Consider the following 24,950-nt stretch of genomic DNA (forward strand, 5'->3'; position numbering starts at 1 on the left):
TCCTCCTTCTTTGTTTTCTAGATGGCAAACAGCAGGGGCACCTGTGGTCACTTTGCTCTAACCCCTCAGCATGTCAAGTTTGGAGAGGGTCAATTCAGTATTGGAGTTGAAAGAATACATTAAATTACAAAATCAAAGTTGTATCTTCTGGCATATGGGCAGCACCACCTGAATAATACAGTGGGTGTTTGTTTTTAGGGTAAGGAGCTCTTATTTATTGTTTGTTTGTTTTATTTTCCATGGAAGGTAATTTGAGTTCTGATATCAAAACATGTCATGTTCTGCCAAGAGGGGATTAAAGAGGAGAATGCTATGGAAAGAAACTGCGTTTGTCAGTAAAGAACTAAGAGAGACTTTATTTACTAGAGTTTTGCAATTAGGGCTTTTAATCTTCCTCACAATTGGGCCATTCAAAGGCCAAGAATATGCTTAAAGGCCCAGTGAGGAATAGCCCCAAATCCAGAGAGTAGCTGCCTCAAATGCTGAAATGCTATCAAACACATGGCCACACATTGCCATCCGAAGTTCGGGGTGGTGGGAGCACCTGCCTCTGGGACAGGCAGGGATATTTGCTTTAGACATCTCCAGCACGTTGATGCCATAGGTGAGATTTAGCATCAGGAAAGAGAAGCAGTGAGCCAGAATAAGGTGTTTCCACAGAAAAAAAAAAAAAAAGAGCCCAGTCACTCAGCTAATCTGAACAGCAAACAGAAATGTCCTCTGAGGTATGGCTCGTTAAAGCTGCCGTCCTGAAGGATGCTTAGCCTTCTCAGTTACTCCAGAAGTGAGGAGAGAAGAGCAGGCAGAGGCTCCACCTTGGAGAGGTGATTCCAGCACTGTTGTGTGATGAGAAAACTAAAGGAGCAAGAAGTGAGCCTGAGTAATTCACCCTTTTCTCCAGCTATCACAGTGACTGCTGAGAGCACTACCATGAGGCTGGTAGTGTCAGTGTGGGCACAAGATTCCTGCATTGGGTCAGAGGGCGGCTCCACTTTCACACTGACATAGTGGAGAAGGGACTTTGGCCATACTGTGTTGAAGATGACAAAACAAAACAAAGCAAGTTAAAAACTGAACCAGGGATACTTGTCCCTGCCTGCAAGCTCTGTTTCTCCTAGCAGTATCCATCAGCTCAATGTTGTTCTTATGTGGTAAAAGACATGGATTGATTAATGAATAATGACCGTGTCTGGGCACAAGCTGCCAAATTTTATAGGTGCTTGAAGATTCACATAGACAGCTAGAGAGATTTCCAAAGAAAACTCCATAATTGTCACTAATTTCTCTGGGGCTTAGGTGCTTGGGCACTATCAAAAATCTTGCTTAGGCACCTCTCTCTATGCTAGGTTTTCCTAAATATTTTGTATAAAATTAAGCTCTAGATAGCTTGCCAAAGGATAGCCATAATGACTTTGACAAGACTTAGAACAAAATACAGATATTTAAACACCCTGATTTCATCTTTAAAACCAAGATTTCCTTTTCTTTACTTAAAGCCATCCTTTAGGATGCCCTGTACTGAGGACAAAAGGCAAAATAATCCAAACAAAAACAAAAGGAAAATTTGTGTAATCAGAGATATTGCTTGAGGATTGAAAACATATTTCTTGCCTTATCTACTGCTTTTTTAAATCCCGGGAAGTGACAGGCAATTGGAATATGAAGATTGATATCTTTTAAATATATCGACACTTGGAAATCTTCTGGATTAAACACCATTACATAACTCTTTCCATTAGTGTTTTAAGTTGATGAAAAAGCTAAACAATTTCAACCACTCTTTTTTTTTTTTCTAGAGCTGAATGTGAGGAGACAAGGTAGGCTCTTGAGCAAGGCTTATGCCCCGGAGCTGGGCATGCTGCCTGCAACATGGAAAGGTGTTGAGGAACTGGCTTCCTCACCTCGCTCAGCCCCAAATGGGAACATTTGGAAGAGGCACAGATCTGTGGCTGAAGGGGTTGAATCCTCCAGGTGCACAGAAAAGGGCAGCAGGACCAATTCCTGCCACTCTCAAATGGAAAAGCTTTCCCCTTAGCAAGCGAAGCCCAAGGCCTCCAGTGCCAGTGCTGGAGAGCTGGCTGAGCCTGCATCCCAGATGGGATTTGTTCAGAGAAATGCTGAAGTGGTGGTCCAGGGAGAAGCAAGGAGTGCTCTGGGAGGTTGCAGGTGAAAGTTTTACCTTGTCACTGAGATTTGCCAGAGCAGAATTGAGAAGACCCCTGAGTCTCCTCCTACCTGTCCCAGAGAATAACGTATCCCTTGTTCTGCCCCAGTGAAGCAACAGGTATGGAGAACTGATTGAATGGAAGAAAATATGAGCCTGGAGAGCATCTCCTGGGCCCTGAAGCCCAGCCATATCTTGTGTTCTGCACTTATATAACATAGCAAACTCCATCTTAAATTATGTCTTTCTGTCTCTAATAGCCCCCTGGAAGGCTGCCAGGGCTGCTCTGATACCTAGGAACCATCTTCTAATTTCCAGTCTAAATTCATTGATGGTCAGTTTACAGAATAACCACTTGTTCTCAAGGCAGCACTGTCCTTTGGTGCAAACGGTTCTCCTCCCTCCCCGATGTTGAAACTCTCTGCTGTGTTTATTGACTGTAATTATCTTCCCTCTCAGCCTCTGTTTTGGCATGCTGAATAAACCCTGCTATGCTAATCTCTTCCTTAAAGTAAGGTCTTTTTTCCCTTTGTCATACTAACAGCGCCCCCACTCCCCCACCCCCATCACACTCATTGCAACCTGAATTCATTTTTCTTGAACATTGGAACACCCAATTTGTTCTTTGGGTTTTTTTTCTTGAACACTTGAATACCCCCCCAACTGGGGGTTGGACTAGATGATCTTTCAAGGTCCCTTCCAACCCCTAAGAATCTGTGATTCTGTGAATCATTACTTTATCTGGACCTCAGAGGAGACTTTTCTAAAACTTTCTATACTGCTCTTAATATAGTATCCCACCTATGGTATCTCAAAATGGCAAAACTGGTGGCCTGCGCCCAGCAGGGAAGGAAGGAAGAGAGGGGTTTTGTAACGCTGGGCAGAGGGAATTCCTCAGGACTGGTCCTGTTCCTGGGCTACTGCTGGGTATCATCATCCCTCTCATGTGTCACTGCACAACAAGCCCTGCAGATAAGCAAAGTCTTGGCAGAGATAATGTGTCACAGTAACAAAGTTTTTTTCCTATCAAAATTAGGATATGGAGATGACCCAAAGGGCATTACAGACATTACAAACCAAATGGAAGATATGCTTCTTGCTGTAAGGAAGCTATTTCCACATGAAATGACTGAGTAAAAAGGGATGTTGAGCGCTGAAGTCAAGAAAAAATGCACACTATGAAGCTGCAGGTTACTTAGTTATATCATGCACATCTTGTGTATGTCTTTACCAGACTGGTATTTTCAGGTCTATATAATGTATTCTGTATATACTATAACCTCTGCTGTCCAAGATACAAATATGGAGAGTGTTCATTTCACAGCAAAATGAGAAATCTCACTTGGCCAGAAAAGATACTCAACTTCTGGGCTTTCTCGAGACAGCAAGAGTCACCTCTCTGCTGTTCCCTTGTAGCTCATGCTTCAAAACAAACTTCCTCAGACATGCTCCAGTTCAGTTGACACAAGTAACTCTGGCCAAAACCAGGAACACCTGTGCCTGCAGAGCTACAGGATGGATTCAGACACCCTTAAACAGGAGTTTCATATGTATTTGCTAGTAGCGGGCATAAAAAAAGAAGAGGATTTTTCCCCAGAAGGGTGGACTTCTGCTGGACTGAATGAAAAAAGAATTGCTTTGTGTATGCTAATCCAGTTCACATGGTCATGTGCTCATCTCTTTGCATGCCAATTGCTTTATGACACAATAAATGAGTCTGCTGATGATGACACTTTACCCCTTAAAAAGAAAAACTGCTGAGGTTGTTCATGGCATTATATATATTACGTGCTGAGCAATAACTGCTAACCAGAGACACACTGTACTTTCAGTAAAAAGATATTTTCTCTCTATAAAATTTCCTTTTTGATAGAGCCAGTTGGAAACTTTCCAGCTAAACACATTAGGTTTGCAAAATATTTTGGGAAAACATCACTGTTTCAACAAAATTCTGCAACCTCCTGGTGGCTGTGGCACTCCAGCTCTGGTTCAGGACAGCTTCACCTCCTGCCTTTTCACTACACAGGAGCTATTTGGTGGCTACTAGCATTGAAACTAGAGGAAAAGAGGAAGAACATCTCTCAGAACCACAGAATTGTTCTGGTTGTAAAACACCTGGTTGGAAAAGAAAAGATCAAGTCCAACCATCAGCCTAACTGTACTGAGTCCAGTGCTAAACCATGTCCTCAAGCACCACATCTACATGTCTTTTAAACACCTCCAGGGATGGTGATTCAACCACCTCTCTGGGCAGCCTGTTCCAGTGTTTGATAACCCTTTCACTGAAGAATTTTCTTCTACTATCTAATCTAAATCTCCCCTGGTGCAACTTGAGGCCATTTCCTCTTGTCCTGTTGCTTGTTACTAGGCAGAAGAAACTGACCCCCATCTCAGTGCAACCTCCATTCAAGTAGTTGTGGGGAGCGATTAGGTCTCCCCTCAGCCTCCTTTTCTCCAGTCTGGAGCAACCCCAGTTCCCTCAGATGCTCCCTGTATGACTTGTGCTCCAGATACTTGACCAGCTCTGTTGCCCTTCTCTGTACATACTCCAGCACCTCAGTGTCCTTCTTGTAGTGAGGGCCCCAAAACTGAACACAGTATTTGAGGTGTGACCTCACCAGTGCCAAGTATGAGGACAATCACTTCCCTAGGCCTGCTGCCCATGCTATTCCTGATGCAGGCCAGGATGCCATTGGCCATCTTGGCCACCTGGGCACACTGCTGGCTGTCAACCAGCACCCCCAGGCCCTTTTCCTCTGGGCAGCTTTCAGCCACTGTTACCCAAGCCTGCAGTGTTGCATGGGCGATGAAGGGGAGCGCCATTGAAGGGGCTCTCCCCTGGCCACTAACAAAACATTCATGATCTGGCTCATGGTGGGAAACTTGTACTGCAGGACTGGGGAGGAGGCTTCCAGCACAACCAGAAGAAATGCTGAAGCTGGGGAGCTTGGCAGCCCTGGCAGTGCTGACTGGAAATGATGCACGTGGTGCCTGCACTGCCCACGCTGCCCACCGGAGCAATTCACCCCCCCGTTACTCTGCTGGCTGGGAGGACACAGGAGAGGCACCGATAGGAAGATAGGAAGATAGGAAGGGTGCCAAGCTCAGGCAGCACTAGCTCCACATGCCATGGAGTGTATTTTGGGCTGGAGAGGTCAGGTGGTTAATCAAGTGGAAATGAGATGATATGCCGTTAAAGCACCATGTACTCACTCTGCAAGCGTGCCGGCTTAAGGAAAGATGGGGAGACGCAGACATGTCCAAAGAGAACATAAAAGTACTGGTATTTAGTGTATTGCACAACAGAAAGGGCTGGCAAGCCCCTAATCTTGAAATCCTGTTTATCTGTTTTGGCAGGGAGCTATAAGCATGTCAGTCCAGATTCTCAAAAGTGCCTGAAAACTACATTTTGAAGCAGCAAAACACAGGGACAGAATGACAGCCTCATCAAAGCCTGCTCTGCAACACTGCCTTGTGAACACTCCTAACACTATTAATCTAAGGCCTGTTAAGCTGATTTAAAAGTGGAAATATTAAAAATGAGAGCAGGATACAGCCGTAGTAGGAACAAAGCCATCTTAATTCCCCAGGCTTAAATGCTGCCCTTGACTCCACTCCTGTGTTTCACCAGTTCATGGGAAGCCTGATAAACTTGGGCTGTTTTTGGTGGAACAAGATTACGATAGCAAGGACCTTGAAATGTCTCTTAAACAAAGCATATTGCACCTGGAGGAAGACAAAAGGCTGGCTTGTAACAAAATAATCTCTCAGTCATTATGTTTCTTGCTAATTCAAAGAGCTGATCTTTGAATGATCTCTCTTACTTTGCTATTGGTGCTAATTCTGCTGCTTCGCTTAAAGATTTGTCAGCAATTTTATTACAGCCTCTTGTTTCCAGGGATTTTATACTTGGTCATAAAAGCAGGGTCCCAGCTGAAACTTAACATATAAGGTTTCAAAATTTGAAAAAAAAAGAAAAAGCAAAAAAATGCAAGAGAGCACACTTGGGTATTTTTAAGGCTATAAAAGCATAAAAAAAACCAGAAGTATGTAGGTTAAAGTGACTGCAATGATTATTTGTTTTCCCTAGACTGGAGAAATAGATTTATTTTATTTATTGTTTTAACCCATGGGTAATTAATAAATTACCCATTGGAAACATTATTTGGGCTAATTTGAAAAAAAGATGTTATTGAACTGCACATGTTTTTGGATGATATTCCTAACCCCATTAGTTAGAAATTTATTAGTGTAATTTAGTAACTGAGCATTAAAGCCTCCAAAATAGTATGTTCTTGGCCTAATGAACTACACATTTGAAATATTTCTATTGCCCCTGAAAAAATAATACTGTAAAGGAACCATATAAATTTGTATTTATGTAAAACTCTTGAATTACAGATCTACCTACGCTGGTTAACATTAGCCACTGTAAAATCAGTAATTATGCATTTAGTATCTGGTTCAGGCCAGTGTTTGGAGAAACTCAACCATAATATATATATAGATATATTTATAGTTATTTTATATATAAACTTCGCTGCTCATCAAGGGCCTTACTTGAACTTTCCTAAACAACAACCCAGCACAGCTCGCATGGTCTATTTTCTTTTCCTCCCTGTACAAAGGAAGGGGTGACTTAAGGTTGAAGCCTTGGCTGAGTTTGTATCTTTAACTGTATTTCCTTACTCTGTGTGTGTAGGTCAAATCCTTTGACATTATACGCTTGGTACTGGCACAAAGTAGGCTTTCAACTTAAACCATGTGTGATTTTAAACCATGTGGTGAAAGCTTTTTCTACCCTTCTGTTCCCCTTTGGTCTGTGAATTGGCTATGGTTAGATTTTTTAAATGAACAGGTGTACTCTCTGCCTCCTTGTGATATGAAAGAAGCATAAAACTCGATTATAACAATTTATGGTCTCTTAACTTGCTTGGACTTGTATCCATGACACAAGCAGCTTTATGCTCAAATTCAAGACTTGGTAAAATAGGAAGTTAAAATTAACCTCAATCCTTTTATAGATGAAAACCTCAACAAATAAACAGTGGTTTAGTGGCATGGCAACCTGCCTCTTTAAATCCAAGAACTAGTCTGAGATGTCTATTTTGAGTTACTTTTGCTTTTTTTTAAAAAAAGATAATTGGGCTTGGATGAACAGAGGAGTAGCCTGTGATTCATACTGGTGTGAGTTAAAGCAAAGTTTAATGCTACTACTTGGAAGTTAGCAAAACATGGGGTTTTATAGCTTATTTTACACCTACATAAAAAGCACTGGGTGCTCTCCTCAGTGAGAGGGTTTCAATGGAAGTGTTTCAGGATGCAAAGATGTGCAGATAGGTATAGCAAAACTATGGAGCAGGTTAGAATTTTTTCATTTTTTAGGGGCCTGTGTTCTGAAATGCAGCACTTTTAATTAAAAATTAAAAAATGAAAATATCTCGACTCCTTAGGTGTCACCCAGGAGATCAGCCCAAAACCTGATCAGCCTTTGAACACTGAGGCAAAAATTACGGTGCTGAAGCTCCTGCCTACCCTAGCCCTTTTCCCCTGCTCTGATAGCATAACCCTGAAAGGACAAGCCCTAGAAATTAAAAGGCGCCTGCAGCAGAGACAGTCCTAAATGAGGGAGGCTTCAGTTTGGGGTTTCCTTTACTGATAGCAACTACAAGCCTCAACAAGTTGCTCAATGGATAACGTGCACATTTTGGAGGCTAAGGAAAAGGGGAGCCTGGAGAAAAGCAGCCCAGGAGGAAGAGGAGGAAACGTTAACAGTTCTATCGCTGTTATTTTCTGACCTACATCCACAGGTGAAATGCATTCAAATCTTGTTTGCAACGAGCAAAGCAGAGCAACATACTAAAACTATTTCTGGAGAGAGCAGCTGAATCCCCAGCTGAGCGTGAAAAGCCTATTGCTCTGAAGTCGTACAAGCAAGGGACTTTCACAGGGAACAGGGAAGAGGGATACTTGATGTAAAACCCGATACTCTGCTAAGCATATAGTGTTCCCAAGAAGCTGAAGAATGCAAGTCTGTGACTGATACCTCCACCCACGTAGCTGCTGGCTGCTGAGTAGCCATAATAATATGTGCGTTTTCTTTTACAGGAACGGAGCCATGTGCAGGAGAAACCCAACCTGGCTTGCTCTGCAAATCTAACAACCAAGTGAAGGGACTGCCAAGGGCTAGGAGAGGTGCAGGATTGGATCCTTTGCCTGAGCTGACCTGGTGTGGCTCCAGGGAGGAAAGGCACTGGGTGGTCCTTCCAACTGTCTTTCCATCCACCCCTTTCTACAGTATGGCACATGACAATGTGTTGATTTATTTCCCAGGCTTCTCAGTAATGCCCGCTTCTGCTCACAGCCAAGTCAATGGGAGATTTGCAGTAGATTTCTCTAAGCCAATGACCTTCCTAGCCCAGGGAATAAAAGGATGTAATGAGTGTTTGCCTTAGGTAAACAGCAACCTTTTCTGCATGCAAGAAAAAAAAGAGTACCCTGGTTTTTAAAAACAAATGCTGAAAGAAAAACTTACTCCAAATCACAGTAACTATTTCTCCCCCAAGCCCAAGCAGAAAACCCTGACTAAGGCCATTGCATTCTGGCTGGAGAATAGAGGAAAGATCCATTAGGAACAGCACTAAAAATAATACTATCCCACACCCTCCCTTTCAGTACATCTCACTGTGTGTCTGCATTTTGATACACGTTTTGCAAAACCAAGTATCAGCTGATGGTTTTGTGACCTGATTCACCGCTCACTGAGCTCCAGCTGATCCCAGGGACAGACTCAGCTCCAGCAGTGGCGGACAAGATTTCAAGTTGGATGACTTGATTTCACTGGCATTATCCAAGCCTGAGCCTCAGAAGGAATCAGACTCCTGAGTCATTGTTTTGCAGGTTTTCATTCAAATAAAACCCACTGCATAACCAGCGGCTACAGAAATACGCTCAAACCAGCCTGCCCATGTTTAATGTCTTAGCACTAAGAGGTCATCTCCAGGGTACAAAACACTTTGCAAAGCTTTCTTTGTTACTGCCAACATGGGAAAGGTCAAAGCAGGGTGCTGACACTATTTCTCTTCATTCAAGCACCCGATGTAATTGATAAATATGCACTGGGAAATACACCTACGCATAGAAAATGGTGTCTTGCATCTTTGCAAGAAAACAACTTTGAGGATGTTATGGTTCTAACACAGGTGAGGTTAACACTGCGAGCTGTACTGACACCAGGAAAACAAGACAGTATAGACCCCTTAATAGCTGTCAGGTCTTTAGAAATACAGACATAAGTTAGGAAGCCCATCCCTTCTCTTGTTCAAAGCTCTCACTCTTTAAATGTGGCCAAGAAGAGTCCAGAAGAGCTAGAGGGAGAGGGGGGCAATGCCTGGGAGCCCCCGAGCTCTGCAGGCTGGCGGGGTGAAGGTGGGTGAGCGGGGTGAGGATTTCAGGTACTTACCCTGAATCTGACTCTGAGGTTGAGGGTTAAAAGCAGTGGTGTGGTTCAAGGAGGCTCGTGGGTTGGGTGTGGGGGCTGGGTGGTGTGGGCTGACCCTCATGGCCGTACGACGCAACTGCTCCAGTTCACTCAGGCGCTCTGAAAAGGACAAGCTCCCGGGCTTTGTCTGCTCATCTATTTTCTGACGATGTCCTATTGTGGGAGGGGGGGGAAAAAGATCAGAAAATCTCACTGATACATGAGGTCTGTTGACTTTTTTCTTTTTAAATTTTAAAAAGATAATTAAAAATTAACCCCTCAGCCACTGGCAAAATACCTAAGCAACTAATGGCCACCTGAAATTAAACTGAAATCACCTCTCTGCAAGCCTGGGAGACACAGACCGGTCATGCATGGTAATGATATTGCAGGGCAGCCCAAGACATGGTCTACTCTGAAGACCCAGATCCATTGAGAATTGCAGTGACTTCTTACACCTCTCGCTGCAAGAGAAGGTGTTCCTGAAAGGAGGAGTCTCTGCAGGGATGCATAAAAGGAGGAAACATTGAGTGGTCTCTGTGCTAAAACCTGCACTGGAATAACTCCTTAAAAATTCAATCTCAGCTTGTCATAAGGTATCATAATTAGACAAGTACTATGAGACTATAAAACACCAGACCCAAGCAAATCCCATTTTTGGATTCTTTACCAATGGATTTACAGACAGAAATAGGAAAGTAATGTCAGAAGCTGGCAGAACTGAAACTGCAGGGTAACAAAGTCTCTCTTAATGGCACTGGGAACTTCCAAAACAAGTCCCACCAGACATCCACTATAGGAGAGGAGATGCTGACATTACACCATTGGCCAGTGCACAGAGGACTTGGCCATGGCTACATGGGACTTATGATGTCCATCATTCCCCAGTGCAGCTCTTAGTGCACAGTCCCCATGAAGCTCTGGTGCTGTGTCCCTGAGAGGTTGGGAGAGGACAGAGAAGATGCTGGAAAGGCCCAGCTCCAGGGCAGCACAGGGGCGCATCCAAATTCAGGTAGAAAGGCAGAGACATATCTCATCACGGGCTGGACTGGTTTCAAGATAAGCCTTAGCTAGCAGCACTGAGTGGTATGCAAGGAACAAAGTAATGCATTTCTAACCCTTGCCTGTGGCTGCTCATCAACCTGTAACCACAAAGTCTGCACAGAGAGCACACAAGAGGGACATCTCATCTGCTGGAGCACTTGTTCTTCAGCAGGCATAATGAAAGCACAAACTTAAATCCTTTTTCCACCCTCTTAAGAGCTAACCTATTGTCACAAATTTGCAAACCTCTTTTCTGTCCATTAGTTTCCAGTCCTATGAGATATCCTTCAAAAGTGGGGTATCTTCTCCTGGAAGGCTGCTGATACTCTGCTTTGGGGATAGAATGGAAAACTCCCAAGCAGATTTGGTGTTTGATGAAATGTCGGAAATGGCATGGTTTAGCCACATTCCCAGTCAGGTGGAATCAAAACTTTCCTTTGTCATTTTCCCCCATCCACCAATAGTTCTTTTTCTTCTTAAAGAACACAGAAAATGGCCCTTCGGCAGAAAGCCCAAAAGCAGACCATCTCTGGCACATGAGTTGTCCTTTCAAAGATGCCTTATCCAAATGGAGGGCAAGATACTGACTGCAATGAGTCTACAAGGACATAACCTGACCTCACCTGTATTTAGTCAGTGGAGTAGGATTCCAGCTACAAAAATTTCATTTTCTTACTTTCTGCTTGGAGACCTTCTTGTGGAGCAGTGGATGTCATTGTCCCTCCTTTTGCCCCAAACCCAATCCCATTTCTGCACGTTGCATTTTTCTCAGGAAATCAGCTGCCTCATGAATCTTTGTGGCTTATCCCTTCCCCTTCTTCCCACAGGACACTTGTTGCCCTGATGGGACTGCACGTCAATGTCTCAGAGGTCAAACATTGTTTTTTCTACTTGTTTCCTTGAAGAAGTTGACTTTATCCTTGCTTTCTGCTGAACACCATCATTTGCTCTCTGTGTGCTCCCAATTTTAATTCTAATTTTCTTGTTGTGAAGAGTTGCAGCTTTCTCTGCATCTCCGTCATCCCTGCAAAGAGGTGGCCAGTGCTGTTCCTATGGTGAGTCCTCTCTCAGTTCACAGCTACAGCAGTGAAAAAGATCGACATAAAACTCCTGAAAATAACACTGTGCCCTATGCCACACGTCCTTGTAGTATTTAATACATGAACTTTCATAAACATCCAGCTTCCAATTTTGAGCATCAGTGAATATGCAGCAAAAGATCTCTGAAGAGCTCTGTATGCCCCTTACTCTACAGAGCCCTCTTTCAAGCCACCCTAACAGCTCAAACAAGACACAGGACCATTTTATGCACTAAAAGGAAAAAGTGCATTTAAAAGCAGTTCCCAGTAGCTGCATTTCTAAAATTAAGTTTTCTAACTTGTATTATGGTTTCAAATCACAGTGGCCCAGCATTTCTTTCTGTTGCCAGGCCTTTTGGCACAGCTTGAACTGTCTCAGATTCCACACTGTGCTGTAAATTATCCCAAATGGGGGGAAAAATTAAAAAATAAAAAGACATATTATACAGTAGTAGTTTCATCATTAAAGAGACCCATTAGGGCTTCCAAAAAAAAAACACAAACCCAACACAAAACCAACAAAACAAAAAAAACGGTGAGGAGAGGAGAAGAAAGATGAAAAAAACTTTTATCTGACATTCTGGTTGGTCAAGAGCAAATGCTTCATTTGTCAGCAGTACAAAACCAGATGCTGCCTCAAGCCTTGGTCTCCTGACCCTGGACTTGAATGCAAACACGCAGAGTCATACAAGATGTGTAAAATACCTCATACATTTGGATTATTTTAAGCTTCATCAGGCTTGCAGAGCCAAGAGTCATATCCTTCCAAATCCACCTCCCAGATGCAATTTATTCCTAATTTGAAATTCTGCTTAGACATCTTCTGCTTTTAAGTGGGCGCACCAGTGCCAAGTTTGACCCCCTGCTACTCTACCTTCTCCTCCTGCCCCCCTGGTGCTGCCTTCCCGGCATCTAGAGTTTTGCTTGCCTGGTGTGGAACCAAGTGTCCCAGCAGTGCCAGCCAGCGTGCAGCAGCCTTGGACAGAGCTGAGCAGCTCCCCTTAAGCCAGCAGGACAAGGGCTGCACTAAGGCCGCTGAGGCAGGAATTAACTTTTCTGCTCTGAATCTAGCTCAGGCACTCACTTGTGTTGAGCTGGCACACAGCAGCAGGCAGGGCAGACAAACCAGTGAGCAGATGACGAGCAGGGCAAATTAACCCAGGCACAGCATCTTCCTGAGGTCACTGTGGGGCACCTTGTTCCTAGGCCAGCTCCCTACGTTTTGATGGGAGCATCTCTGCCTGGCTCTGCACTGCATGTCCACCGAGTAAAACTCCTGGCACCCTCCACCCAGCTCTGCTCTGGCCCAGATGATCCTGTTGAATTTTTGCTGTTAAAGAGGGATGGCTCAGCTAGCAGCCTCCTGCATGGGGCCTCCTCTGTAGTAGCTCTGGGGGACATCAGAACACCCAAGACCTGCCTCATCCTTTGGGCTTGTGGAAATCCCACTTGTGTCAATGCATTTGCAGAGGAAAGACATGCACCTGCAGTTTCCTTCTCAGGGGAATTCTGTTGTTTTTGTCCATACCTTATAATTTTTGGTAGGAACTACCTAGAATCAACACCAGGCAATTTTCACCTCAAGATGTAGCTCCAAAAATGACTCTTCCCCCAACTCCATCGGAAGAGCTGTTTAACCTTTTCTCCTTTGCTGACTGCTGCAGGTAGCAGCACAGAACCTGTTTTGCATGAAGGTCTGCAGCAGGAAAGTAAAGAACTGTGTCAGAAAAAATGTAACAAATATAAATGGTTTTCCCAAGCCATTTTAAATGCACTGGCAGAGTTTGCTAGAGTGATGTGTATTTTTGTGTTTATTTGCTTTACTTTGAACTGACGCTCTAAACACCTTGCTTAAAGAGCAGGCAAGTTATCCTCAGTTCACCCGTGTGAAGCCCAGGACTATTATTATACCCCTTTCATAGGTGTAAAACTGAATGACAGAGCAATGAGGTGACTTGCCTGTGGTCAGGCTGTGATTCCATGGCAGGCGCTTGCCTCCCAGCTCAACGTGGTGACCACAAGCCCAGGCTTCCCCTTCGCAGGAGAGCAGTGTCATGCAGGATGAAAAAAGGCAGCAGGAAGATGCTTGGGAACTGGTGCTGATCTGCTGAGCTGGCAGTTTGGTCATGAGGATCTGCTACTTTTACAAACCAGACAGGACTTTATGGAAGTCAATCAAACATCCAGCTGTTGAATGAAGAAGACCTTGGCCCAGAGCTCACAGAGAGAGCTGGCTTGCCAGGAGACAGCACTGTTGTCTTCCTCCCCTCCCTATGTCCCCATGCTTTTTGTCAAGCATCAATTTGCAGGTACTAGCAGAAGAAAGAAAAGGGCACCATTTTTAAATTATTTTTTTTTTGCCTCGGGTTGCAGGGTCAGTGTTTGAGATGCTGGAATAAATAGGACATTCAGCCTGCTTGGCTAAACCACAGGATCTGGGGGTTTTTTTGACATTTTTTTGTCCTTATCCCTTTCAAATACTGCCTCAGTGAGGTCAGGCAGATTTTTTTAAAACGTAGAATATTTAACAAGGAAGGCAGAAAAAACATTAGCTTTTCCGGTACTTTTACAGGAACGCAACATGAAAGTGCTTTTCCTCTTAATGGGAGGGAAATGCAGTTTTATAGACTTTAAGAGACTGTGGAGCACTCAGCTTGGCCCACGGCCATCCGGCTGGGGCTCTGGATGTGGAAATGACAGGAACAAAGTACCTTGGCCGCCCCCATTTTTGTGCACATCAGGCACTTGTTGGGAACGGGTGCGTGGTTTGGGTTTCACACTGCGGCTGGCCCTCTGGAGACTCTGGGCTGCCTCCAGGTGTAGAAAAAGAAACAGGTCTCCCATTACCTACCTTTTAACCTAGTTTTCAAAAGTGTCACTAGACGTTTTTCAGGTTCAGAAGGGGAGAAACAGGTAAAACAGGCTGAGGAAAGGCATTGCTGCTCTCATTCTGCCAGCTGAAGCTACCAAAATTCCTGCAGGTACCCAGAACCGTTTTCTAAGTAAACACTGCTGGAATGGATTAATGGACTCTTTTTTTTCCTCTTTTAATCGAGTCACAGGCCAAGTACACTCTTCTGTCACTTGCTTTCATTTACTCACAAATCTGATTATTTGGAGCTCATGCATCAGGAGATACTAACACCCACAAAAGGTTTGGGCTTGGGGGACCAGGTGTCTGACAGAGACTCGAGGGCTCATGGCTGCTGAGCACCCTGGCCAGAAGCAGACCCTGCCAGAAATGCCACAAGTTTGCATGTGTGTTATCCACAGGTTTTCTGCCCCAAATCAGCAGGTTGCGCTTACATGGGGAGTTTAATTAAGCAGAGCCCTTTCTCCCTGAGTGGAGCAGAATACCTCCCCTTCTCTCCTCTGTCCCCCCTTTTCCCAGGTGGAAATGGAGACTTTTAAGACCCAAAACCTGAGTTCTACACAGGAAAATACAGCATCTGGCCAGACTTTGCCAAAGTAGGGAGTTAGTGATGAGACCAAATGCTTTGGCTGAATGAAAGCTGGCTGCTTTGGAACTGCACTGGATCTCAGTCCAAGCATCTCCTCTTTTCAGGGCTGTTTGTGTTCAGGGCTTTGGTTTGCCTCCAGCTCTAGCAGGGTAGAAAACAAGCCATGTCTCATTGTGTCTGGTTAATAAAGTGGTAAACATTGTTTTGTGCCATGCAGCTAAAATAAATCCAATTATTTTGTACATAGTGACGGATGAGAAGAAAATACACTCTTACTATTCTAGGAAGTGAGCACATCATATTTAATGCAAAAAATTATATATTATTGTAAACAGAAGTTAATTAAAATATAGCAGTTCTATATTACTACCAACTAAATACTTGAAAATCATCTATCCTGCCTGGAAAAAAAATATTAAAAATTGTTGCTAATAACAGAATTAGTGCCTTAAATGCATTAACCAGCAATAGTTTTCTATGTACAAAATATCACAGATATAAAATATTTTGCACACTTTTCCCCCTTGATTTTATGTCTGCACAGAAACAGCAACTAATATGAATTTTCTACAACATTGTTTGCTGTGTTTTCAACAGATCTGGCCTGACCCTGCAGACTTAACATATAGTATTAGCCCTTGTTGTACAGCAGCCTATGAGGTTCTAGGAAATCATAGAATCATTGAACTATTAAGGTTGGAAAAGACCCTCAAGATCATCAAGTGCAACTGTAATCCAACCACTACAGCCACTAATCTATATCCTGAAGCGCCACATCTAGATGCTTCTTGAACACCTCCAGGGATGGCGACTTCACCACCTTCCCAGGCAGCCTGTTTCAATGCTTCACCACTCTTTCAGTACAGAAATCTGTCCTAATATCCAACCCAAACCTCCCCTGGCACAACTTAAACCCCTTTCCTCTTGTCCTATCCCTAGTTACTTGGGAGAAGAGACCAACACTGGCCTCTCTACAACCTCCCTTCAGGTAGCTGTAAAGAGCAGTAAGATCTCCCCTGAGCCTTCTCTTCTTCAGACTAAATAACCCCAGTTCCCTCAGCTACTCCTTATACAACAAGCCCTCCAAACCCCTCATCAGCCTCGTTGCTCCAGGACCTCAATGTCTTTCTTATACTGTGGTGCCCAGCACTGAACACAGTGGCCACAGCTGTGTCCTCACCAGGGCCAAGCACAGGGGCATGATCACTCCCCTCCTGCTGGACACACTGGTTTTGATACAGGCCAGGATGCTGTTGGCTTTCTTGACCACCTGGGCACACTACTGGCTCATGTTCAGCCAGCTGCCCACCAGTACTCCCAGATCCTTATCCACTGGGCTGCTTTCCAGCCACTCTTCCCCAAGCCTGTAGTGTTGCTTTGGGGTTATTCTGACCAAAGTGCAGGACCTGGCACTTGGTCTTGTTAAACCTCATCCTGTTGACCCCAGCCCATTGATCTAACCTGTCCAGATCTCTCTGCAGTGCCTTCCTACCCTCAAGCAGATCAACACTCCTGCTCAATTTCATGTCATCTGCAGACTTGCTGAAGATCATTGATAAAAATATTAAACAGAATTGCCCCAATGCCAAGCCTCAGTGGACAACCACCCTTGAAAATAAATCAAATCTGAATGATGGTTTCTTCTTAAGTCTCCATCACTTGGAAAAACTAATGCTGCACTCAGGCAGTAGGAGGATTGGTACAGGACAGCATCAGAGCTCACCAACCTCTCGTACACTGTTAAAAATGTAATGTAAAAAGTTCCTAAAAAAGGAACTAGACACACCACTTGATATTTTCTTTTTTTCCTCAGTTAAAAATATTGCTGCAGTGAGGAAAAATAATGATGATGGTAGTCAGAGCTTCAAGTAGACTCATCAGCAATTTATTTTTTTTTGCAGCTTTTCTTAAGCACCCAGACCTTCTTTCCATACCGAAGGAACATCATGGTAGACAGGATATTATGCTAAATGTTTTTGTGCTGTGCCTGTAATTACCAGCAGAATCAGTGTTGGTCATCAGACCTGACCTGACCTTAGGCATGAGGTGCTGGGAAATTTGTGAATGAGGCTGGATATTATGACCAGGCTGACATCCAGCTGCCTTTCAGAAGCAGAATGCCAAGCAACGCCACGCACAGACAGACTGACACTGGGAAACCCTTCCAGATGCACTTCTCTTATCAGCTCCCTGGCAAACCTCACCCTTTCCGTGTCTCTATGGAAAAATCTGCTTGTTACTCTGAGTAACTGCAGACAGACTAGACATTTCAGTTGTGATCCTTTGCTGAGCATTTAATTTTTCCACCAGGTGATCCAGTTTGGCTGTGTGTTGAACAAGTGTCCAGTGATACCAACAAGGTGAATGCATTTATATGACAGGTTCCCTTCTCTTCAGTGACTCCCTGCTTTGCCAGGTAACTTCTTGCACCTCCATTGGGAGAGTTAGTTACCTCACTGCAATAACATGCACCCTGAGCACCTGGTGCATTTTTTCCTACATGCTTAAACAGTGGTTAAACAATATTTTGGCAGTATTTTATTTTTCTCAGCAGTGTTTGGTTTTTCTTTGTTGTTTTTTTTAATTGGTGGTTTTGTTTTGTTTTTTTTTTTAATGAAACAACACAAAACCCAGACACTATCAGTACAGGAAATATGCAATGGGAGGAAGTCCTGCCCCAGAATAAAGGAGAGCAGGTGGGAGAGTCTAGATCAAGCCCCTCTTGCCTGCTCTGTGCTAGAAAACAAACTTCTGTTTCCTATTTCCAGGTGAGTGCCTTAATTGCAGACTGAGAGCCCTTTTCACCACAGATTCACCACCCAGCTGCCTCAGGAGAGCTTCAGCAGGGAATATCTCCAGGAAAAGGAGCAAGCAGAGACTGTCGGCTCCCCTTGCTCCAGCCAGCACACTGACTGAGAGACCACGGGCTCCTCCAAGATGTGTTCCTCCAGCTCTCTCCCTACCTCCTGATGAACATATGAAAAGCCTCACATCTACCCTGAGGTACCACAGCCAGAAAAAGCAATCTTGACAATTTTTGCAAGGCAGGAAGTATGCTTCCTCTCCCCCCAGGTCTGCTAGTAAGGCTTGTGCTATACTAACAAATAGTAATGCACAAATGTATTTCCACTTAAACTACAATTATTTTGCTTGCCATGAATCCACCAAAACTTCTGATGAATCTGACAAATGTATGTCCTTTATTTCTGTTATGGAATTGCAATTCTGTGAGTTCACCCCAGGAATTAGGTCATTGCAGTGAAGTAAAAGTAAGCGAACCGAGGAGTTTGAAGGGAAGAAGTTGTTCATGAAAGTTAAATTACTCTGCAAAATTACACCCTTGGTTTCTTTTCCCTTTCCCTCATGTCAATATATATACTTTAAAAATTCTGACTCCTTGACAAAGTTTGAATGACTCCCAACTTAAGCGTTGCCAAAAGTCTCTTTTGTTTCTTTATAGTTTGCATCTTCCCACACGTACAAGCTGCCATAAGAATACCCTCCAGCCATGGGCTGAGACATCGTAGTTGAAGATATTTATGAAAGAGTAGGTGCAGAATGAGACACAACCAGCCAACTAACAGCTCAGCAAGCAACCAAGAAAAATACAGGCACAAAAGGGCAACTCTGTCCAAAGTGAAGCTGCAGAAACACAAAACCCAGTCAGCAAGGTATGAGCTGCCATATGAGCAGCTCCTGGGAGCACGTTGTCTCTCTGCTGAATACAGGGGACCAGGCTCCTAATTCAGGTACCTTAATCAAATTTTGATCATTAGCTGGGATGCATCTGGACCCACTTCCTCAGACTGAGTGGGAAAAGTGAGGGATGATAGCCTTTGCCACCTTTGCAGTGCCTCTGAGAGGACAAACAAATGAGAAAGTGAGTTGCACAAATGCCGCAGTATTGGAGGGCAGAGAAATAACTTAGACAGAAACCCATTTCATCAGTACACCAAAATATCTCCAGGCAGTGAAAGGTCTCCATCATTCAGTCTCAGACACAGCTGAACAAGGGACCTGCAACTTAAAGGTCAAGTACTGTGGCTCACTGTTTATGTAAACCAGGGGAATTTGGCAACACAAAAGTAAATTTACTCCCCATGGATACTGACCATTCAGACCTTGACAACTTGTAAAAAACTTTGCTCCTGTCCAAAAAAAAGTAAATAGCCAGGCTACCTGCTTCTTCTGAATGAAAGACTGTTGCTTTTACCAAGTCCAGTGACATGTGTTTTCACACAATAGTTGTAAATACCTGATTTTCAAAAGAAATTAGTTGGGATGTTTTAATCTGTAGGTTACTAAGCAGTCCTGCCTCTCTACTAATGCTCCATTGTGCCTACACAGGACTCCAGTTCACTGAAAGCTCATAAATTTCATGTGGTTCTGCCTAGTCTTTATTTTAGGTTCTTGAACCATTTTTTGCTTTCCTCATTTTCTTTGCAGCTGCAGAGAGATATAGTAAGCTACTGTACAGCATTTTGAAAGCAGGGCCCCTGAGAAGTTTCCAAACTGCATACAAGCAGGTTATTCTTTGGCTTGTTTTCTTTGGCTTGGTGTTAGCAGTACAGAATGAGTCAAACAGTATTAACTTTCAAGAGGGAAGTGGTGTGGTCAACCAAAACTGTTTGCGGCTAGATTGCGAAGATAGGTAGAGCAGGTAATGAAGAACAGCCCATAATGCAGGGTGTAGGTAGGAGAGGCAGACAGACACAGACAAACAGAATCCTTAATAATTAAATCAACACTGTCACCTGAATTTTCCTGCAGCTTTATGTTCTAAGGTTATGACACAGCCTGGCTTTTCTGGGCTGGTCAGCCTCAAAAAAGTGGCCTGGTGCATATTGTGCTTAAAGGTCTCAAACTACAACACCCTGCAAAGGAAGAATAAAGGTCAGGTGCTGTTAAAGAAAGTAAGTCAACTTTTCTTTTGTGGCTGTTTAAATTCCTTCACTTGTCTCCTCCCACTTTTACAGGCTGTTTCTTATCTCTTCCATGATTAAAGAAGGGAAGGGAGATGTTCCCATCCTTCCTTCTCCTTAGGATGTGTTTCAGTTATTAACAAGCACATAGTGTCCTCATACAACATAATAACTCCTTCTCTTACGATTCAGAAACAGAGCTGAGATGGCATCTCCCAAGCGCTGCTCTTCCTCATGCTTTGCACAGACCTGTGCAGCACTGACACAGGAACAGTCCAACCAAGATTTATCGTTGATACTAAGAAAATGCATTTACTCATTAAGATTTCCAGTTGCAGTGGATGATCCAAGAGCAAGGGCACAAATGGAGTTGCAGAGTTAAAGTCCTTTCTGCAGTCTTCACAATGGGTGATGAGATGAAGCAAAAGCCTGCAATGTTTTCACATGGGCCTGCAAGGAGGAAACTGCTGCACCTTCTGATAATCCAGGGCAGGCAAAGCTGAGAGGAATTACAGCACAGATGGATTTTCACCCCTTCCAGTTATATGTCAAGAAGAAAATAAGGCTGTTCACTGAAAGTGCTGCATGTGTTTTTTTGGTAAACCCATAAGTAAAGCAAATAATCAAAACAGAGGCTTGAGAAAAGGTTCTGAACTGCCAAAATCTTGTTTGGTGAACAAGAGCATCTAACCCCTCCAGGCAGGGTGAAAGTTTACCTCTCTTTTCTCCCATCTCCCTTTGGAATCAAAAGAAGAGAAGGTCCTCTCTCCCACCTCCTGCAAAGAGGAGGGAGAAGGAAGAGGCTTGCAGAGACCCTGTGCAGTTGGGTCCTGCTGCCCTCCAGCCCATCCCTTCAGGAAACTGTCATCTGCCAGCAGTGTGGTAGGCATTTGGTGGTGAATCCTGGAGGGTGCAGTGGGATTGCTGTCCAAAGGCCCAGCCTTGCTGACTAACCTCCTTCTAGGAAGGGTGGGGGGCTATATTACACCCTCAAACCCACACTAGTCAGGTGCAAATACAAGTCCATCCTTCCCCAGCTTGAGCAAAATCCCCAGCAGCCACTTCAAACCTTTTGTTCACTTATTGTTAATGACTGTCATTCAAAAGTCCATCTTTGCTGGAGAAGTATGACGGGTGAAGGACCAGGCTCAGAAATCTTTAATTCAGAGCACCACCAACTTCATTGGAAAGATTCTTGGCATGTCAGCGAACTAGGGTCTTCAGTGGGGACCACATCTCCTACAGCCAATCTACTTGCCAAGATGCTGCATATTAATGCTTCTTTTTACATACACACACACAAGCAATACAAGTGGCATCTATGTAGTCTTTTTTTGTGTTTCTATGGAAAATACTCCCCCCCTCAAAAGACTCATTCACCATCTTAACAGCTACAAATTCTCTGTAGGTAAGTGCAGTTGACATGAGAAAGTCAAACCTACTGACTGCTTAGAAAGCATTTTCAGAAGTAATATACGTTCACCTAATTCTGTTTTTGTCACAGTTACAGAGTACTTGCCCACTGATTTCAGCAGAGGTAGAGCAAGGTTGTATATCCTTTGAGACTCCCAGCACACAAATATAGGTAAACAAAATATTCACCAGTCTTTGTAGCCATTCAACCACTATGCAACAAAATAATGAATAAGAAGTGGGGGAAAAAAAGACTCGACTAAGAAAAAAGCGAAATAAGCAAAAAATAACTACCTACCTGTTCTCAATCTAAAATCACACTAATTCAAGAGGGAGGGAGGGAAAGAGCTGTGTGGGATTAAATGACTCAAAAAAGGAGGTGAAATAATTTCTATAGGACTGGGCCAGGCTTAGCACTGTTCCTAGCCCACACCACAGCAACTTGTTTCCTGTTTACCTGCTTCATGCAAGGGAGGAACTTGTCCTGTTAGCACTTCTGTATATCTTTAAAAAAACAGCCAAATAACTGCGCAGGCAAATATTTATGATACCGCGCTCTCAGAAAAGCAGTCTCAACACAAGATTTTGTATTGCACCTAACTGAGAATTTTATTGAAACAAAACGACAAATTCCCTGCCTTACATCACCCAGCATCAACTCTCCTAACTGACTTAGCAGTGAGATTGATAAATGCCAGGGAAAAGAATCCGTTTCACCTTTTCCATATGGAAAAGAAGCATTTGCACCACACAACCTGAAGGATGCTGGTATTAAAAACCTATTTATATACTACCTATTAAGTAGGACCAAAAAGATTCTCTCACATATATATATATATATATATATATATACATACATATATACACACATATAAAATTCATAATCCTTTGCACATCTGATGGAGAGCAATCAGCATTGCTTTTAGGAGCTGTGGGTAGCAGTAGTAGTTAAAGTCCATACAAGGCAAATCTTGCCTGGACCTTGCCTGCACTGAGGGATCTTTGTTTTGGGGTATTTACAGCAGCTACATATTGCTTTTACTAGTCTGTTCAGCTCATGGGTAGTGTACCTGCTGGTATGTCTGTGTGTTTTCCAGTCTAAAATTGCTTGAGAGCATTGGCTTTTCTTCAGATTCCTCCTGCCAGTGAAAGCCCCCCAAGGGTGGCCCAGCAAGGGGACTCTGAGACCTCAGACAAGAGACTGGTGCTATGCCAGCCCTGCCCGCCACTGCAAGGGACCAATCCCAGCACAGAGTGTCCCCTGCAGAGGAGAAGGAGCTTGCCAAATAGCTGGGATGTGGGGCACAGAGAGGTCTTTCTAGGACAAGGAAGACCCAAGAGCTGCAGAGGTGCCCATGGATGCTCTGCAGAGCTGACTGCATCCAGAGATGTGACCTCTGGTCCCGTTCTGCAGTGTCAGGTGGTCCTGTGCTATGTGACGCTCCTCTGCTTCATGGTCCTGGCCTAAGTCAGAAGGCCCACTGCTAGACCACTGGAATAATTCAGGCTGGTTGTGTGAAAGTGCAAGTATAATGGAAACACGTCTATTTCCCCCTCACTCTTCACTTTTCTTCAGAAAACACAAGTCACAAAGGAACAAACTGCTCTCTGCTCTTTTGCTCTTTGTGTACTTTCGTTATGAAAAATGGGCTGGTGGCTTTCACAGCAGGGGCAGATGTGCCCAACTGCAGGATGCACATTTTAGGCTGTTGTTCCCTTCCTGCTCTGAGGGACCATGGCTCTGGCCTGGCTGCAGGGGGGCTGCTAGGACCATCCTGCCTGTTCAGAAACAGTTCCTTTGGTCTGCAAGCATGCTCTTGCAATAATACACCATTTTATTTTATTTTAGTTAAGTGAGTTAAATTGTTCTTTTTTGTCTGTCCTTCAATGAGACACACAGAAAGGAAACCAAAAGTGATCCTCTGCCTACCAGCACCCATTTAGAGACAACACGACGAGTCATATTGTGTGAATTTGAGCAAGTGATGTTTGGTAACTTCGCCCAGCTGCTGCACACCTGCACATAACCATTGCACAAGCTGACTACAGATGTCCCCGGAGTGCACCCATAATTCAAACACTTGTCCACCCACGTCAGTGTCACCCAGACAATAGGACGTGGGGACACAAACACACAGGCACAGACCTGGCAGTGTGCAACTGTTGGCTTCTCTTGCAGCCCATCCCTTTCTTTTGTCTGTGCGTGGTCTATTTAGATTGGAAGCTCTTGGAGGCAAGTACCTTAGCCAAGATGTTTTTAAAAGCGATTAGCAAAGCTGGGTTATGATACTGAGAGGGTGGCAGGCAGGTGGTGCTAGTAAAGGAAGTGTCCCCATTGCATTTCTGCTGTATTGACAACCAAGTTGTAAACACCACCTTTTCCTCTACATGTTTTCTGCTAAGTAATTTTCAGGCACTGTAAGTCTCCAGGTGAATGGAAGTATCTGAAAAGCCATGACTGAAATGTATATGGTGGGTCTATTCCAATGACATGATGACTGATTTTTTAATGGCTTCTAAATGCTTTGTTGGTAAATGCTAGTCTCCATTTCCAAAAGCTGGAAGTACTTGCAGGAGAAAGCAAGCAAGAACTGAAGGCATTTAGTATTATTTCAGCTCACTGATATGAAAAGGTTTTTTGGAGAATGATTTGGCTTTTCCTTGCATGAAAGGCTGAAGGTGAATGTGATATGAAACCCTCAGACCTTGACATGTGCAGAGCCTTTCTTGCTTCTGCCATTGGAAAGGGGAGCCAGACCCCTCACGGGCTCTACCCACTCTCCTCCCAGAAGCTGCTCTGGGAGCCTGAGGTCCATGGGCAAAGGTTGGATGAGGCAGGGGAAAGGATAAGCAGATCAGGTGCACTTATCATCACAAGCCCTTGGGGATTCCCTAAAAATGACCTCAGGCTGGACAACAGGGTATTTGAAGATTTCCTTTAGAACAGCTACAAGCCATGAACTTTACCTTACAAATGAGACAGGGTCACTTCAGTTCAGAGTCTGAGGGTGTCCTTAACTGCCATTGACCAAAGATGTACCTGATCCCCCTTCCCCAGCTAGCTTTGCCTGGAGGCAAAAGGAAATTTCCATTCCTAAAAAGGCACTTCTTGGTCTAGCAGCTTTTTAAGCTTCTTCTCAAATCCTGCTCAGTGATACTATTCTTTCTCTCTCTGCTTCTAAGCATCCTGCCCTTTGCTATAAGGATGCCAAAAAAGTATTTGGGAAAACCACATATCCAATACAGGATAATGACATTTAGTGCCCAGCTTAACCTTGGACAACTTAGGCCCACTGGGGCTAAATCCACGTAACCTTTTTTATTTTGAGCCATTGTTCAGGCACCTGGTCCATTAGTCATTTTTTCAAAGCTATGTGGGTTAAAACA

The 24,950-nt window shown here is 43.9% G+C and overlaps 1 protein-coding gene across 1 annotated transcript in view; it reads right to left on the minus strand.

Annotated features, from left to right (window-relative positions):
- The window catches only part of RUNX1 (RUNX family transcription factor 1), an 81,714-nt gene that overhangs the window by 28,731 nt on the left and 28,033 nt on the right, over nucleotides 1-24,950 (minus strand). Inside the window, exon 4 of the mRNA XM_051644070.1 lies at nucleotides 9,627-9,818. Coding sequence (XP_051500030.1) covers nucleotides 9,627-9,818 — 192 coding nt within the window. The remainder of the gene's footprint in view (nucleotides 1-9,626; nucleotides 9,819-24,950) is intronic.

The sequence above is a fragment of the Apus apus genome, chromosome 1 (genome assembly GCF_020740795.1).
Source record: "Apus apus isolate bApuApu2 chromosome 1, bApuApu2.pri.cur, whole genome shotgun sequence".
In the NCBI taxonomy this organism is placed as follows: Eukaryota; Metazoa; Chordata; class Aves; order Apodiformes; family Apodidae; genus Apus; species Apus apus.